The sequence below is a fragment of the Simochromis diagramma genome, unplaced genomic scaffold (genome assembly GCF_900408965.1).
Source record: "Simochromis diagramma unplaced genomic scaffold, fSimDia1.1 OVJJ01000216.1, whole genome shotgun sequence".
NCBI classification, from domain to species: domain Eukaryota; kingdom Metazoa; phylum Chordata; class Actinopteri; order Cichliformes; family Cichlidae; genus Simochromis; species Simochromis diagramma.
Genome location: NW_024386883.1, coordinates 8,241,624 through 8,257,077, shown reverse-complemented (window position 1 = coordinate 8,257,077; position 15,454 = coordinate 8,241,624). Strand labels below are relative to the sequence as shown.

At 41.4% G+C, this 15,454-nt stretch overlaps 1 protein-coding gene across 9 annotated transcripts in view; it reads right to left on the bottom strand.

The window, feature by feature from the left end:
• Positions 1 to 2,580: 2,580 nt before the first annotated feature.
• Positions 2,581 to 15,454, bottom strand: part of ehbp1l1b (EH domain binding protein 1-like 1b) — a 28,920-nt gene continuing 16,046 nt past the window's right edge. For 3 of the 9 annotated variants that reach the window (XM_040032102.1, XM_040032104.1, XM_040032107.1), the window contains 16 exons: positions 14,239 to 14,763; positions 13,824 to 13,928; positions 11,355 to 12,530; positions 9,290 to 10,144; positions 8,271 to 8,478; positions 8,013 to 8,161; positions 7,841 to 7,889; positions 7,147 to 7,471; positions 6,125 to 6,195; positions 5,911 to 5,959; positions 5,752 to 5,804; positions 5,274 to 5,394; positions 4,132 to 4,231; positions 3,968 to 4,041; positions 3,716 to 3,830; positions 2,581 to 3,548 (listed from right to left, as the gene is read on the bottom strand). In XM_040032102.1, coding sequence (XP_039888036.1) covers positions 3,461 to 3,548; positions 3,716 to 3,830; positions 3,968 to 4,041; positions 4,132 to 4,231; positions 5,274 to 5,394; positions 5,752 to 5,804; positions 5,911 to 5,959; positions 6,125 to 6,195; positions 7,147 to 7,471; positions 7,841 to 7,889; positions 8,013 to 8,161; positions 8,271 to 8,478; positions 9,290 to 10,144; positions 11,355 to 12,530; positions 13,824 to 13,928; positions 14,239 to 14,763 — 4,063 coding nt within the window. In that variant the 3' untranslated portion in view covers positions 2,581 to 3,460. The remainder of the gene's footprint in view (positions 3,549 to 3,715; positions 3,831 to 3,967; positions 4,042 to 4,131; positions 4,232 to 5,273; positions 5,395 to 5,751; positions 5,805 to 5,910; positions 5,960 to 6,124; positions 6,196 to 7,146; positions 7,472 to 7,840; positions 7,890 to 8,012; positions 8,162 to 8,270; positions 8,479 to 9,289; positions 10,145 to 11,354; positions 12,531 to 13,823; positions 13,929 to 14,238; positions 14,764 to 15,454) is intronic. The other 6 variants (XM_040032105.1, XM_040032103.1, XM_040032106.1 and 3 more) reach the window with 6 other exon arrangements.

Here is a 15,454-nt window from a genome sequence, read left to right as displayed (position 1 = left end):
CCAGATGCTGGGGGCAGAGGAAGCATGTTCACTGCAGACCAAGTAACCCATATAGTCATTATGGCGATTGCAAATAATCCTATACTTGGAAATAAACACTTGTGTTTGTTTTGATGTGTTTGAATAAACACCAGTACTTGAAGTTTGGATCCCTCTATGCTTATGGATCTATGACAGAAGTATGAGCTCAAACTGACATAGCCTACCTTGTGCACAGAGAAAGCAAAAGCCAGATGTGTTTTGTATTCATACCATCAGTGTGCAGTTGGCGCATTGTGTGCTTAGTAGATGATGGCTTGTGTGTACTGTTTGATACGGAAACACCATTTTTACGAAGGTGTGAAGAGTTAATCTAGCTGTGTTTGCTTTTGCAAGAGAACTACAATGTTTTGATTATTGGGTGACAGGTTTTCTTATTTGTGTGAAGTGTTAGGTTTTGTATTGTTGATTGTCATTTATGCTTAGAAATATTTACCCACATATGCTTAGAAGTGTATAATCATTTGTAGATTGAAAGAATGTCTCATCCTAAGGAGGTCTGTAACAGCTCTGAGTAGCATGAAGGGGGAGTGCGTTCACTCCCTCTACAGAGTGTTCTGGCATAGATCACACACCTCCTAGGAGAGGTCGTATCTTCTCTTGCTGATATATGGTATAGCAAACACACGTATATCTGTTTAAGTATAAGAGTCTTTTGTTCAGATGGACCCGCTCCTGGCACCAGCGTTTGGGGAGTCTTCACAGGGTCACACCTTGACCCCACACACACACACACACACACACACACACAAATACACACACACACACACACACACACAGTATTCTTTGTTCACATGTATACCTATGTAAGATGTCATATGTTAATGACCCTATGCATATTCATGTAACCACAATAAAAGGAGTGCTATGGGGAGCCTGGCTGAGAGTCTGACGGAGGTCAAGTGGTGGAACGACACTCGGCTCCAGGCAGGACTCCCTCATGCATGAGTAACATGAAGAACTTTGCCTACTCGTGTCTTGCTTCGCTGTGTAATTATATTGTCCTCAACGTTCCAGCGGATAGGTTCAAGCTACAAACCTATCATGAAGAGTTTTGCAAAATTAGCCAATAGTTACAAAAAATGTGCTTAAGCAATCAGAAAAAACTGTAATCTAGCTGTGTTTGCTTTTGCAAGAGAACTACAATGTTTTGATTATTGGGTGACAGGTTTTCTTATTTGTGTGAAGAGTTTTGCAAAATTAGCCAATAGTTACAAAAAATGTGCTTAAGCAATCAGAAAAAACTGTAAGATCTTTTGGGGCTGCATCAGTTCTAAACAGTGGCTCTGACTTATAATTTCTTTTATTAAACTGATCCATTTGATTTTTGTTAGCTAATTTATCAGTATCAGTCTACACGTCAAATAGATTATACAATGCCAAAAATATATAGTTAAGTGTATATATTCACATTTTAATTCATCAATATCTTTGGTTATATTGATAGTCTGCAGTCAGCAGGATTTACGAAGGTCTTATAAATAAAATAAAGAAATTACATGTTTTGTAAGAATCTTTATGACTCTGCGTTATTGTATGTACTTCTGTGTTCTACATTATAATCAATCCAATCGTTTTTGGCACTTAAAATATATTTATACAACTGTTATGTTATGGTTGTTGCTTCCCTCTTTGCCAGATCTCTTCTGAGAAAGACATTTTTTTATGTTAATGAGAGTATCATATTCATAAATAAAGCATAAATAATTGCCAGGAACTGATTGCAGCTTCTACTCTTTGGCAGAAATTATCTTTCTGGCTTAAAGTGGCTCGATCCCATTCACAAGAGATATATTTGACATATGTTTTACATATTAAAGGCCAACAAGTCATTTACAACCGTTTAAATACCGCCAATCATAAATACTGGAAATCACTTATTGGCAGACGGTCAAAGCTGGCCCACTGGACAACTTTGGAAACTTTAAAGAAGAGCATAAATTTTGGCCTTTTAACTAAAAGAAAAAGGTTGTTTTTTATGCATAAACAATAGCTTTCTGTTTTATAATTACAGGGCAGTCTGGGAAATAACTGTACACTGTTAAAACTGTTAAAATTACACTTTTTCCCCCTCTTATGTTAAGATATCTCAGAGATCACATGTGTAGTTAAGCTTCTCTACACTGGTCCAACCAACTTAACCCTAGTGGGCTGTATGTGGCCCATGATGTAAAATGAGTTTGACGTCTTTGGCTTAACAATTTAAGTAATTTCCTCACAGCTGGATTGCCAGTTGGAGATGCATTACCAAACCTCATTTGAGACACACCAAGCAAGGTAAAAACAGATATATACCCTGAAGTGTTGTTAAATTTAGATTTCAGCTGTATTGATCACTATCCAGCAATGTCTGTTTTGTGATCACTGCAGCATCACATTAGGGGATATTTTTGTAGCGTCCAATGCCTTTATGCTATTATGTGCACAGGGTGATTTTAGCATGTTATGACTATACATTTGGATCATATTACAGTTACTGCCCTGGGTTACATAATCTATGAAGTGTGATGAAGACTAAGTGATGAAAACAGTCATGACAGATGAGCAACCAGCCGATATGTTTTTATTTTCATCATCACAAACATCCTCGATTCATTATACGCAGCTACAGTATGAATACATAGTGGTGCTGTGGAGCACAGTGCCACTTTATTAGCACACCTCCATAAGCATGCATGCAGCAGTCGACACAGAAATGGAAAGCACTTTGATTTCTGTGAATATTGCAGACGTGAGCAATCACATCCACAAAGACTGCAAGTTACCAAGGTGTAACTTTAGGCTGGAAACATCTTTGAGCTCCATGAGGCTGCAGGGGGTCATCCTGAATCTGAAAACACGTATCCTCTGATAACAACATTGGGCATTCGAGTCCAGCTCATGACTTACCACATACTATTTTGATATCCAAAATGCTCGGGCGTGTTTATGGACTTTTTCCTCGGGGAAGTGACAAGTAGGGTGACATTACTAGAAACCTGCAGATTACAAACAACTGTAAACTAAACTTCCCCTCAAAGCTGCAAATATTTTGGCCTCGTTTTTCACAATGGAGAATAAGCCAGTGTTTGAATACTGAAAGTCACAGATTAGAAACAGAAACACACAAAAAGCAAATGTGCAATAGATGTAAAACAGTCAGATACATAATTTAAATAAATAAAAATAGGTGAAAAGAATCAATCAATACTTATATATTAAGACACACTTAAAATAATGAACATTTGAATTTCTTTTTTTTTTTTTATCAGAGAAAATGACATATTTTTTGCAGTGTCAAACTCAGAGCAGTCCTCAAGGCACTTTAAATACAAGAAAATACAGAGCCCCAGCATCCTTAAAAAAACAGCTTTCTATTTTTAAAAAAAGTACTCTTTTGGGGCTTTGGAGTAAAAGCCGTTTGTGCTTGTCCTCACTCGTCTCACTGTAACACACATTTTTCTTTGTTGCTGTATTTTCTCCTCCTCATTTCGAGACCACGCTCCAGACGCTCATCCTCCTCCAAGGCCCTGCAAACACAAAAATACGGTACGGTGCTGAGCTCATGGATATCTGCACCCCTCTATCATAGATAGGCATAAAGATCCAAATAACAAACTAATCTCTTTTGTTTTTTGGATGTATAATCTTCCTGTAACCCACTTTGTCTCTTTCACATAACCCTACATATACTGACCGTCTCTCCTTGGTGTCGATATCCCTGATGATCTCGTCCCTTTGGTTGACCAAAGACACCAGCTCCTGGAGGAGCAGCTGCTCCCTCTGCTGCTGAGCGGGTGACTTCTGCCAGTCTGCACAAAAAGCAGCACTCAAAAAGATCAAATTCATTGTGTTTTAATTTTTTTTTTACCATTTACATTTGTATTATTATCTGTAAATCATTTTGACTGATATTGTACAGATTACTTGTTTCCACTACTTTAATGACCTTCAATAGCCATGATTACGCGCAGTTCTCTGGTCAGAAGGTCAAATCTCCTCTCCAGATCCTGCTCCTCTTGTCTATAGATGCAGTTAAGAACGAGTCGGTTTAAAACAAATGTAAAATATACGTATATGAGTATGTGTATACTGATATGTGGGAGGTCTTACAGCAGTTCCAGGTTGTCTTGTCTGCGGATCAGAGCGTTCTTCTTGTTTACCAGAGTGAACCACTCCTGGATCAGTCTCTCCTCTTCATCACGGTCACTTCCTGCAACAGCAGAGAAAAGACATGAAAGCCTGTGAATATTTGAATACAGATAAAGATAAAGATCATTAAACATAAAGATCCACATGCAAGATACTATTATACTATATTTAACAACAAAAAAAGTGTAAATTAGACTGAGCTGGATCTGGAATTTACTTCATTATAATCACAAGTAGAAGGCAGGTTAGCATCATGGCTGAGGAGGGTATTCATCTGCATGCAGGTCAGGAGATTTAAGGTTCGGTTCAATTTAGTTCATCTTTTTATGCATTTACATGTATATTTTTTGGTGTCTTATAGTGCCACCTTCCCCTCTTACAAGCACTTGGTGATGTTGGAGAGGAAGAACTCCCTTTTGACGGGAAGAGACCATTAACACAGGCCTGCTCCTGACCTCCTTCAGTAAAATATATAAATCCTGTCCTTCTACTACTTCCTGCAAAATACTGCATTAATTCTAAGATTCATCTTCTTACTTTCAAGTCTCTCCATAACCCTGCACCTCTGTATCTCACCGATCTTCTGCACATTGTCACAACTTGCTCTACTCCACTCTGGGATCCTCCACCTCCACCATCCTCTGTTAGACCCCAGTTAGAGCTTTCGGACGATTGTCAGCTCGTCTTTGAAACTCTCTCCCACGCCACATTTGCAAAATTGATTTTCTCCCAATCTTTAAAGCCAACCTTCAAACACATTTTTAATATTGTTGATTTTTTTCATTCTCTGATGTGTTTTTAATCGCCATATACTCGATTTTGTTATTTCGTTGCTTGTAAGATGTCCTTGAGTGCCCTGAAAGGTGCCTATTAATACAATATATTATTATTATTTTATTATTATTATTATTAACAGAACAATGTTCAGGGAGGGGCAGCCACCTGCTATGACCAGGGGATAGAGAAGAGAAAACAGGAGTAATCCAGTGATGACACATAACTGCAACCACTTAATCAATGCAAAAGTCCATTGGATTAAATCTGCTTAGTGAATTCTGCACCGTTCACTTCTTGCTTATCAGAGGTTTAATTAAGTGACTCACCTGTTTCCATGAGACTTCGCAGTCGTCTCTCCACCACTGCAGCTCTGCTGTCGATGTGCTTCTGTTCTGTCTCCAATGCTGCCAGCTCACTCAACACATACTGGCTGGTGTCCTGCAGAGACTGACCACAAGCCACCATCATACACGTACAAAGACACGCAGACGAATAGAGGCAAACACACACAACCACACACGAACATACAGAATGACGACAGAAAGCCACAAATAGAGGAAGAAAAGAGATCAACAGAAAGAGGGGGTCGGACAGCAGAAAGGGGAGGGGGACATACGAAGAGAAGCAGAAGAAGAGGGTCAAAAAGATTAGAGAGGTCAAAGGATGGAGAATATAAGATGTGAATGATGAACTGGACAGCTGTTATTCAGTACTTTTTGGAGCCATCAATTAATGATGATGTGAGAATCAAAATGATATAGAAATGAAATAAAGAACAGAAAAGGGGAAGAACACATGACTGACCATTGTTTCCTCGTCTTGTTTTGGAGGCTGGGGCTCATCTGCACGCTGAAACTCTGCAAGAATTGAAATACACAAATCAGAGTAGGGAAAAAAGTGAGGGAAAGATTGCTAAAACAAATGCTTCAAATGTTAGAAAAGGCTTACTCTGCAGGCTCATACCTGTATTACTCGTGTTTTCTGTTGCAGAGTTAGACATTGTATTTTCATCCTGGAGAAGAAATATAAAACTTTCATATAGCTACAGTAAAGCAGATGTATAAAGTTAAACAGAGGTGAAAATGCAAAGTAAAAATTGAGAGTGTTTCAAGTATTTTTTGGCCTGAAAAGTTTGTTTGCTGATGGAAATAATAAAGGAAGAAAGACAAAGTGTTACCTGAGCCGGCCCAGGCTTGACTACCTTTGTAAGAGACCGTGGGGGCGGGACTGGAGTTATGGACTCCTCCACTAAAAGCAGGACAGACAAATGATTACATGTTATATTTCTTTAATTGTTTTAAGGCCTCAGAAAACTTGGTACAGAGTATTTATCCATGTGTACTTAATCCAGTAAAATGAAAAGCCAAAGAAAGAACTATCAAAGTGAAAGTAAAACATGTATCTGAATCTGCTCCATTGACACTTTGTGGATGTCTGTGATTACCAGGAGCCACAGCAGAAAATAATGCCCTAATGGTCATGACATATTAAATATTACTACATCGTGATTGAAGCACAGATGTACATGACATCACTTACTGGATGTCCTAACTGGATGCCGACCAGTCCAAACCATTGATAACAGCACAGGAGGGAAAAAGGCTGAGACGGTTTTCTCACATATGAAATCATCAGAACTTTTCCAACTTTGACAGAACACGCAGAGTTCATGCCAGACCTCATCGCTCATGAATCTATTTGAGATAACGTGTCTCCAGGGACATTCAGGAGTTTTAAATAAGAATAATAAATTTCACAGCTGTTCTACTGGGACTAATATTTACAGCCAAAATGAATATTAAACACATTTGCACTAAAAAGGCACATCTGGTATCTCTGGGAACCAACAAAAATCTTAAGCGAGGCATTGTGAACTTGATTTATTGATCTGTTTTCTGTGCCTCTTGTCGCCTTAGCTCTAACTTTGCTACTTCACATTCCTAAGTTACCCTGGGAAACACTAGTGTTTCCACCTTTGCTCCTTTCCTTTCTGCTCTCCTCGCTGTTTTTGCTTTTTTTTAACCCAGGTTTATGGTGTGAAAGGGCTTGCATAATAAAAAGTTTTTAACTATGCCTGCACAGTTTGTTATGGTAAGACAACAGAAACTGTAAAAGTTCCAAAAAACCAAAGTGGGCAAAATTAACCTTATTTGGTGAATATATAATAAAATAATCATACAGAGGGAATAATGCTAGTACCTTTAAGCTGTCGTTTAGCTCTTGGCGGCGGGACCACCAGCGTGCTGCTTCCTCCCTCTTCTAGACTCACTCCTTCATTTAGTCTGGCCATGCAGAAAGCAGCAGCGTCCACATTCGTGGGAGTCGGGCCGGTGAGAGCGACGCCGTAACTGGACTTACTGCTGTTGTGCTCTATCTGCAGCACGCTCAGCTCCTGGTTGGTGAAGTGTGAGCGGATCTGGCTGAGGTAGGTCATGACTATGAGCCTGTCAGGCACGGACAGAAGGACCATGTCTGACGGCTCCAGCAGGCGAGAGATTCCCAGCGCCTCGAAGCCATCAAACGCCTGATGTTGTTAGGAAACACAGGATTACAAAAGGAGATGGCAACAATTGCCCTAGCAACACTCTTTTAATAGAACAGCAGAATATGTGCTCTGGAGCAAAGCCTGGAAAACTATCATTCAGGACCACTTTAAAAAATACAAGAACGTCTGGCTGCTTGTAAGCAAAATATAAAGAAATAAGGGGTGGGCTAAGAATTATACTTATTGCTCTGGGTGTTAATCATCAAACATCTCTGACTATATTGCATGAAAAATATTGATCTAAAAGTTACCAGAACTATGTCATCATCCTTTCATGTGGCTGCAAAAACAAACTGATGGCACAGTGCACTAAACAGCCAAGAGCTAAAAACATTAAATCATGCTCACCTTTTTATTGTTGAGTTTGATATCATGAGGGTCCAACTGGTCAAAATCTCTAATGGCACAAAAGCAGGAACAGAAAAGTAGCTTACAACATTAAGATTAACAGTTTGGTAATATTTATCATTTCTAAAGAGAATCTACTCAAAACTAGTAACTTTTGTGTAAAATGTCGTACATTTTGTCTGGATGGAAGTGGTGTAGGATGGCACAGAAGGCCAGCCCATTTCTCCAGGAAGTGCTGAAGTTTGTGACCTTTACCCCCTGGTACCCACTAGTGATGCTCTGACACCACTCGAGCAGCGATTGGCTGGAGTTCACCAGATCCTGGAGAAAGAGGGAAAGAAATGTTGTTTCTGTGCATCTATGCAAATGAAAAGCCAAATACTTATGATGAGTAAAGTAAAGTATAAAGATGAGTATTCATTAAATTTACCTCAGCTGTGTCGTCCTTCCCATCAGCCTCCTCCCGGACCACTGTAACAGGATCCGGGGTCCTGGGGTCAGAGGTCTCTTCTTCTGGTAAAGTAGGAAGACGAGATGATGTGATCTCACAGTGATGGACTGTGCTGGGCGAGTCGTCTAGCTGGAATGGTGGTTTCTTAACTACGTCATCAGGGAGGTCAGCCAGCTGGTGTTTTGGCCTAGGAAAAAAAAGATATATGATGTGAAAAAAGCTTAACTTAGAAGAAATGAAGGAGGTTATCGATGCCGTTTCATCATTGCCATGTGCAATTTTTCAGATTTGACATGCAAGCTTGCCATGATGATGATGATGAACTGAACAAACTCACAATGTTAAAAGAGCGTGATGGAAAACATACAGCAGTCGTGTGATTTGCATCAGGATTTGCAGCATGGTTGCCTCAATGCAGGCCTACGCTTTTTGAATTTTATGGGCATACACTCATTTTTAAGCATCTCAGTTTGCCTTTTTGGGTCACATCACCCATGTGTGACCTAAGCAAAAGCCTTAAGCCAGCTGGTTGTCATCAGGGCCTGATTTTGACAGATCTTGCAAGCCTCTTTCCTCACTGTCACTCAGCCAAGCATACATCACACACCTGACACATTTTTTTTAGTTTAAATAATCTTGCTGATTATGATGGCCTTGAACACACGCCCTCTTTTTGTTGCAAGTTTTAGCGATTTGTAACAAAATGGGGTCTCATCCGGGATCTGCACCTAGGGCCTCTTTTCAGCGTTTCGGTGTAAAATACTCTTTGAACATAAAGTTGAAAAAAGTGACTTCTAGAACAGCCACATGCACTCATGTGTACAGATACACAGACTACACCAGAGCTTGTTTTTTGGGGTTCAGCCAAGTTCAGCCAAGAAAAGACAACATTAGATCTCAGCACACAAAGCTGTACTAAAACATTGTGCTTTATAAGCCAAGTCTCAAACGAGTTGGTCTAATAAAACAGGACAAGATAACAGCCTATCCTGACTTACGCATTTTCCTCTGCCTGTGGCTCTTCTGTTTCGGTTAGTGATATTTCCTGCAGGGCATCAAAGCTGGGAAAAACTAAGTGTTGATTGACAACAGTGAGATCTGTGGCGATGTCCAGTTGTTTTTTTGGCTGCTCAGTGTCACAGTCAATATCCCCCGGGGCCGGGATGAGTCGTTTCATATTGTGAATGCTGGACACCGGGGATGAGTCACCTGACATCAGGCGAATTTTAGCCAATAGGAACTTTTCCTCTTCTTGGAGTTGTTGGTCTTTGGAGTGATTCGTGCAAAGGTTGTTCATTTGTGCACTGTCACTCTTTTGGCTGTCACTGTCACTCTTGTTTAAACTGAAAGTCTTGGAGTTGTTCACATCTCCCTTAACCTTCATTTCAAGACTTGTGTGTGATTGTGTGACTGTATTTATTTCACTATCTACTTTAGTGACGCTCATGTCTGTGTATGTCTTAGTATGTTTTGTATCAGACTGTATGTTGGAAGTGCTTGGAGGGAGAGGCCAAGGAACCACTGACGACTGAACAAGTTCTCCCTCCTCATCAGCTGCTACCTCAAAGCTATGGCTAGTATTTGTAGCAACAGCTTTTCTCTGTCCTTTTAGCAGCTGTTTCTGTGATTCATTAAGTTGGGGAACGGGTTTATTCCTCACTGTCTGATTGACTGATATCCCCTGCTGAGACACAGACGGAGGGTTAGGATGTGGACTGTCTGTTAGACTGGTTAATGACTCAAGAACTTCTGGTTTATTTGGCTGACTGGGAGCAGGGCTCTGGTAAAGTGTTTGTTGGCTGAAAACAATTGAAGAGGACTTCTGGTTTACAGCTGGGGAAGGGTGGCTTGGTCTGAAGACAGAAAATCAAATTTCAGATCTCGTGTGTTTTTCACAAAACTCAAGAACCACAAACCTAGCCAGCATCCTTTTCATGCCCCATTCCCTTTCTTTGCAAACACACCTTCATTCATCTCAAGCAACCACATATTTACCCTTTCAAGATCACAAACGTCTAAAGATTCAAGGACAAACATTTTGATGAACTAAGGGTAGTGCATGGTGGATGTTAAAGCTCACTGTGCTTTTCCCACACTCAGCTATTTTTATGTCATTCCTTGGACATCTTGTTAGGAAAAGATTTTCACAGAGAGTCCCGGAGCATTAGTAGAACCGAGGCCTAGCAAAGAGATTATACTAGTTTTGACTTTCTCTAGCCTCGAATGCATCACAGCATCTGAACATCAAAACAATCAATGCATCCACGCCACTTGACATTCTGTGAAGCTGCACTGATTACAGAACTATGTAAGTAGACGTGTCATATTCATGTAGACAGCAAAAATAACTCATGCAGTAGATGCACATACATCCATTGCATGCCTTTTTATTTTCATGCTTGCAAGATTTACTGCTACACATTTGTCTAAACAACAACTGAAAGCCTATGGTTAACTACTAAAAGTTCATATTTGCAATTTTTCCATAGATTTACAGGAGACTATCAATGGGCTACACTGACACTGAAACACTGAAAGATAACATAATCTTAACTTTGATTATTACCCTCCTCAGTTTACAGTAAATGGAAATAAAGAACTGTTCAACTGAGTAGAAGCGTGCTATGTAAGTACCAGTCGACTCCAATAAGCATGGAGTTTAGGTCACAGTGAATTAGGAAGCTGAGGAGAAGATGGGACATATATGAAGTGTTTAGAGCACTTTGATATCCCACGTAAGTCCATAGCCAAGGCTGTTCTTTGTCTGCTCAAATAATACTAATAACTCTATAACATTAATCCAGAACAACAATAATGGTCTAATGATGTTCTTTGGAAGGTTGCATGTATGATTCACATGCAAATACATGACTCTTTCATGAGAAGGACATGCACGGCCAGGCCAAACGCTCAGTGGGGTTTAACTAACGTGATTTCCCCCCGAGTTAAAGAAAACACAGTCCAGAGATCCATTAGAAGCAACGAGCACAACTCTCTCATCTCAGCTCTATTTACTCACCTCTCTCCCTGTGGCTATTTATCTCTCCCATACCCCTTACTCACCCTGCTTCCCCTTCCATGTACAGCTCAGCCAGCCAGATGGATCCAAGATCTTCCTGTCCCCTCTCATATGATATTTCCTCAACATCATCCTCTCTCAGCCACTCTGGGATGGCTCCATGTTTAAGATAGGATTTGCCTTTTTTAAGTGATTTGAAGCCAGGATCATCCATGGTTTTCTTAACAATACAAACATAGTCCTCAGCTTTGCTGGTTTTAGTTTTGGCTGCAGGGGCAGAATCAGCCGGTCTGGTCAATACTTCAGCATTAGATATTACAGTGTTTGCTAGTTTAGGATCAGAACTGAATCCTGATTCCTCATTATTACCTTGTGACCTCTCATCATATGCAATATCCTCTAATTCTACCTCCCTCAGTGGCGGACAGTTGTTTTGTTGGCTGCTATCCACTTTTTGGTTGACTTTTTCTAAAGCAAGAACAGGAAGGGCCTCTGTCCTCCACTGTGGGGTTTCTCCATGGTTGTCCTCCTTTCCTTTTCCTTTCTTCTCTTTTTTCTTTACTTCCTCATTGACATCCTTTCTCTGTTGCTTTGTTTCGGGCTCTGTTTCCCTTTTCTCCTTATGCTCATTCCCTTGCCTTGTTTCTTCCACTCCATTCCTTTCTTCCTTTCCCTCTTTTATCCCTTCTCTCTCACTCATCCTCATCTCCTTTCTCCCTTTTTCCAACCTCTTTCTTGCCTCTTCTTTTTCCCTCTCCAACCTGTGTTTCTCTTTCTTTGCTTCCTCTTCCCGCTCCTTCCTGTCTCTCACTTGCTTCTCTGCCCTCTTGATGTTTTCCACCTTTTCTCTCTCCTCTCTCTCCCTGTTCCCTTCTCTTTCTTTCTCCTGTTCACTAGCAGCTCTTCTCAGAATTGCCACCAGATTGTGTGCCTCGTTTAAAGATGAGCACTCTTTTTTCTGAGTCTCAGAAACTTTTTCTTCTGCAGTCGCCTGACTCTCTGCTGTGTCAGAGAAGTCTGTGGGTGGCAAAATGTCCACATCAATGGGAATCGGTGGATCATTATCCGCCTCAGAGGAACACAAGATCTCCGGATCTACTTCATGTAAACATGGCTGGAGTTCATTATTTATAAGGTGGCATGGCTGTTTGATAGAGGGTTGCGGTTGACCTGCAAGAGTCGATCCTGATGTGTTCAGGATGGAGGCCACTGTCTCGTAGCTAAAGGGCAGATACGAACAACAGGAAAACTGTGAGACAGAGCTCACCCGAAAACGACCTGCTTCATGAGCTCTGAACACTGTGACAGAGGGTCAGACAACATGCTTGATTAAAAATAGTTCCTTCCCAGACTTTGTTTTGGTGCTTTTCCAAAATGCCGTGCAAAAGCACCCAAAAGAAACACTGTTTGCTACAGCGAGAGCAACTCTGCAGAGCATACCGATTTTTCTCTTTGACGGGATTAGGAACAAGTGAAATACTTTCTGGTGGCACAGAGCTGAGAGCTCAGATCGGCCACAAACAAGCCAGCAGCTACATATGCAAGATGAATCCTCAAAGAGCCACTCAATACTTAAAAACCACATTGGCAAAGCCAGCCCACCACATAATCAAAACAATCACAAAGATCCACTGGATGGTGCATTCTCCAGCGATGGATGCTTTTATATGCAGCCAGTTTAAATGCCACGAAAGCAGTTAATAAACATCAAAATGTTTCAGTACTTCACTGAAGGTTGCCACGCAGCAACTTTTGTAGAGATGAGGTAATAATGCATTAACGTGTAGGCTCTTACATAATGAGGTTAATGTATTAAATGTTTTACCTCGTCTAATATTTCTTCGGTCTGTTACACTACCACCCTTCATTTCTTTACATTTTGCTTCCAAGGAGCTAGAACTTTATTTTTTTTTGTGTGTGTAATTTTTAAAATCATGATGAGCAATAGTTAATAGTTCGTTTTTTAACATATCACAACACTGACCAATGAATCACTGCAGCATAAATAAGGATCCTAACTCGAGGGATGAACCAGTGTTAGTGTCTACCTCTCTGCACTGAATTATACTTGTTATTAATCTCTGGCTGTCTTCCACAGCATGTCTTTTGTCCTGTCTTCCCTCACTCATCCCAGCCAGTCATGGCAGATGGTCGTCCCTCCCTGAGCCTCGTACTGCCAGAGGTTTCTTTCTGTTAAAAGGGAGTTTTTCCTTTCCTCTGTTGCCAAAGTGCTTGCTCATATAGGGGGTCATATGATTGTTGGGTTTTTCTCTTTATGTATTATTGTAGAGTCTACCTTACAATATAGGGCGCCTTGAGGCAACAGTTGTTGTGATTTGGCGCTGTATAAATAAAATTGAATTGAATTAGACAACAAGAACCAATTTTAAATGGTATCTTTAGGGGCTTTGTTAATAGCAACCCGTTGCAATAAAAGCATATCTGGATAGAAAAACACACAGTAGAAGTCCACACAGTAGCACACACACATGGACACACACAGAGAGACTCACCCTCTGTATAACACCCCAACTACTGCTGACATGAAACCAGCAGGCGCCTCCCTCTGCTGCTCTGCAACACACACATCTGCCTCTGTGTGCGCACATTTCTCAGCACTACCAGACACACACACACACACACACACACACACACACACACACACACACACACACACACACACACACACACACACACACACAGGTCCATTATATACTTGTGTAAAGCTCTCATCAAACCGCTCCATTTGAAATACCACTGCAGCACTGACAGAGGTCAATATAAAGAAAACAGCTTCAGGTGAGGTTAGTTGCAGTTGCTGAGTAAGCACTTGATAGGCTGCAGCACCCAGAGGAACGTTAGCCATTAAAATGCGCATGTGGTGTCACGCCATGCAGCAAACACTGCAAGCAACCATCGCTGACTCACCCCCCTATTACACCTTCCTCCTCTTTCAGCTTCTCCTCCTTCGCTTCCTTGCTTTCACTACTTTCCATCCCTTTTTCCACTCCTATCTCGGTGGTGGTCTCCTCCACAGCTGCCCACAGCTGTTTTTCTGCCTCGCACACTGGGTCCTTATTGTTGATGAAATGCTCGTGACCACCAGGCACGGCATCGGCTGGTTTCTCCTCATCTGCTCCCTCCTGTTGTGGTTTTCCTGATGGATGAAGATCTCGTTCCGGCCGCAGTTCTGGTTCTGGTTTTGGTTTCGAGGGCTGAAGTGGCTCCAGCGCCAGAGTCACATGCTCTCCAGCTTCTTGGGGGGGAACCTCGACTGAGGGTGCTGATTCCACCCTGGGTCCCTCTGGCTCTTTAGGCTCCTTTTTAACTGCCGGTGCGCTGGGCTGAGCAGAGGGTGCGGCAATATGATGTTCATCTCCATCTTTTGCTTTAACTGGTTGGCTCTCTTGCCTAACAGGCGTGTGCACCTCAGCAGCATCCTCTCCGTGTGAGCTAGAAGAGAGGGAAAACCACATGAAGGATATATCCACTAATTGGCATTTCGTACAAACATGGTTAAGAAACCAAACAATTAGCGAGGCATGCGAAGCACAAACAAGAGGATTAGGCAGAGAAGCAGACAAAGATGTGCCCCCTAGTCTGTTCTTACCCTCTGCACAAAGGTTTTGTACCCTCCTCGGCAGAGATTTTTTCAGGTGTACCTTTCCCACTTCTCCCTTCTAGCACTTTCCATAGAGGAATCTCTGCATCAGACAGCCTCTGTTGAGGTGGCACCACCATCGAGACCTCTAATATAACTGCTTTATTCTGGGCTGTTGGCTGAACAGCAGGGCCAGGCAGAGTACATGTGGCAGAGACTTTCTTTTCTGGCACAACAATGTTTGACAGTGAACCCTCGCTTATGAGAGACAGTTGCCCGAGACTGGAGAGAAAGAGGAAAAGTGAATAATAGAAAGGAAAAACAGGAAGAAAAGGAGCAGAGGACAGCCATTATTAATTATAAAAAACAAACAGAAGTAGGGGTGAGCGATGACGGACAGCTGAGATATACCAGGGGCAAGATCACCGATATCAGTACCAGTTATTACAGCAGGATGCAAACCTCCACCAAAGCTGCTCACTCTCTGGGCAGTATGTACTTCTAAGGGAACAGTACTGTGTTTTGTATATATTCACTTTATTA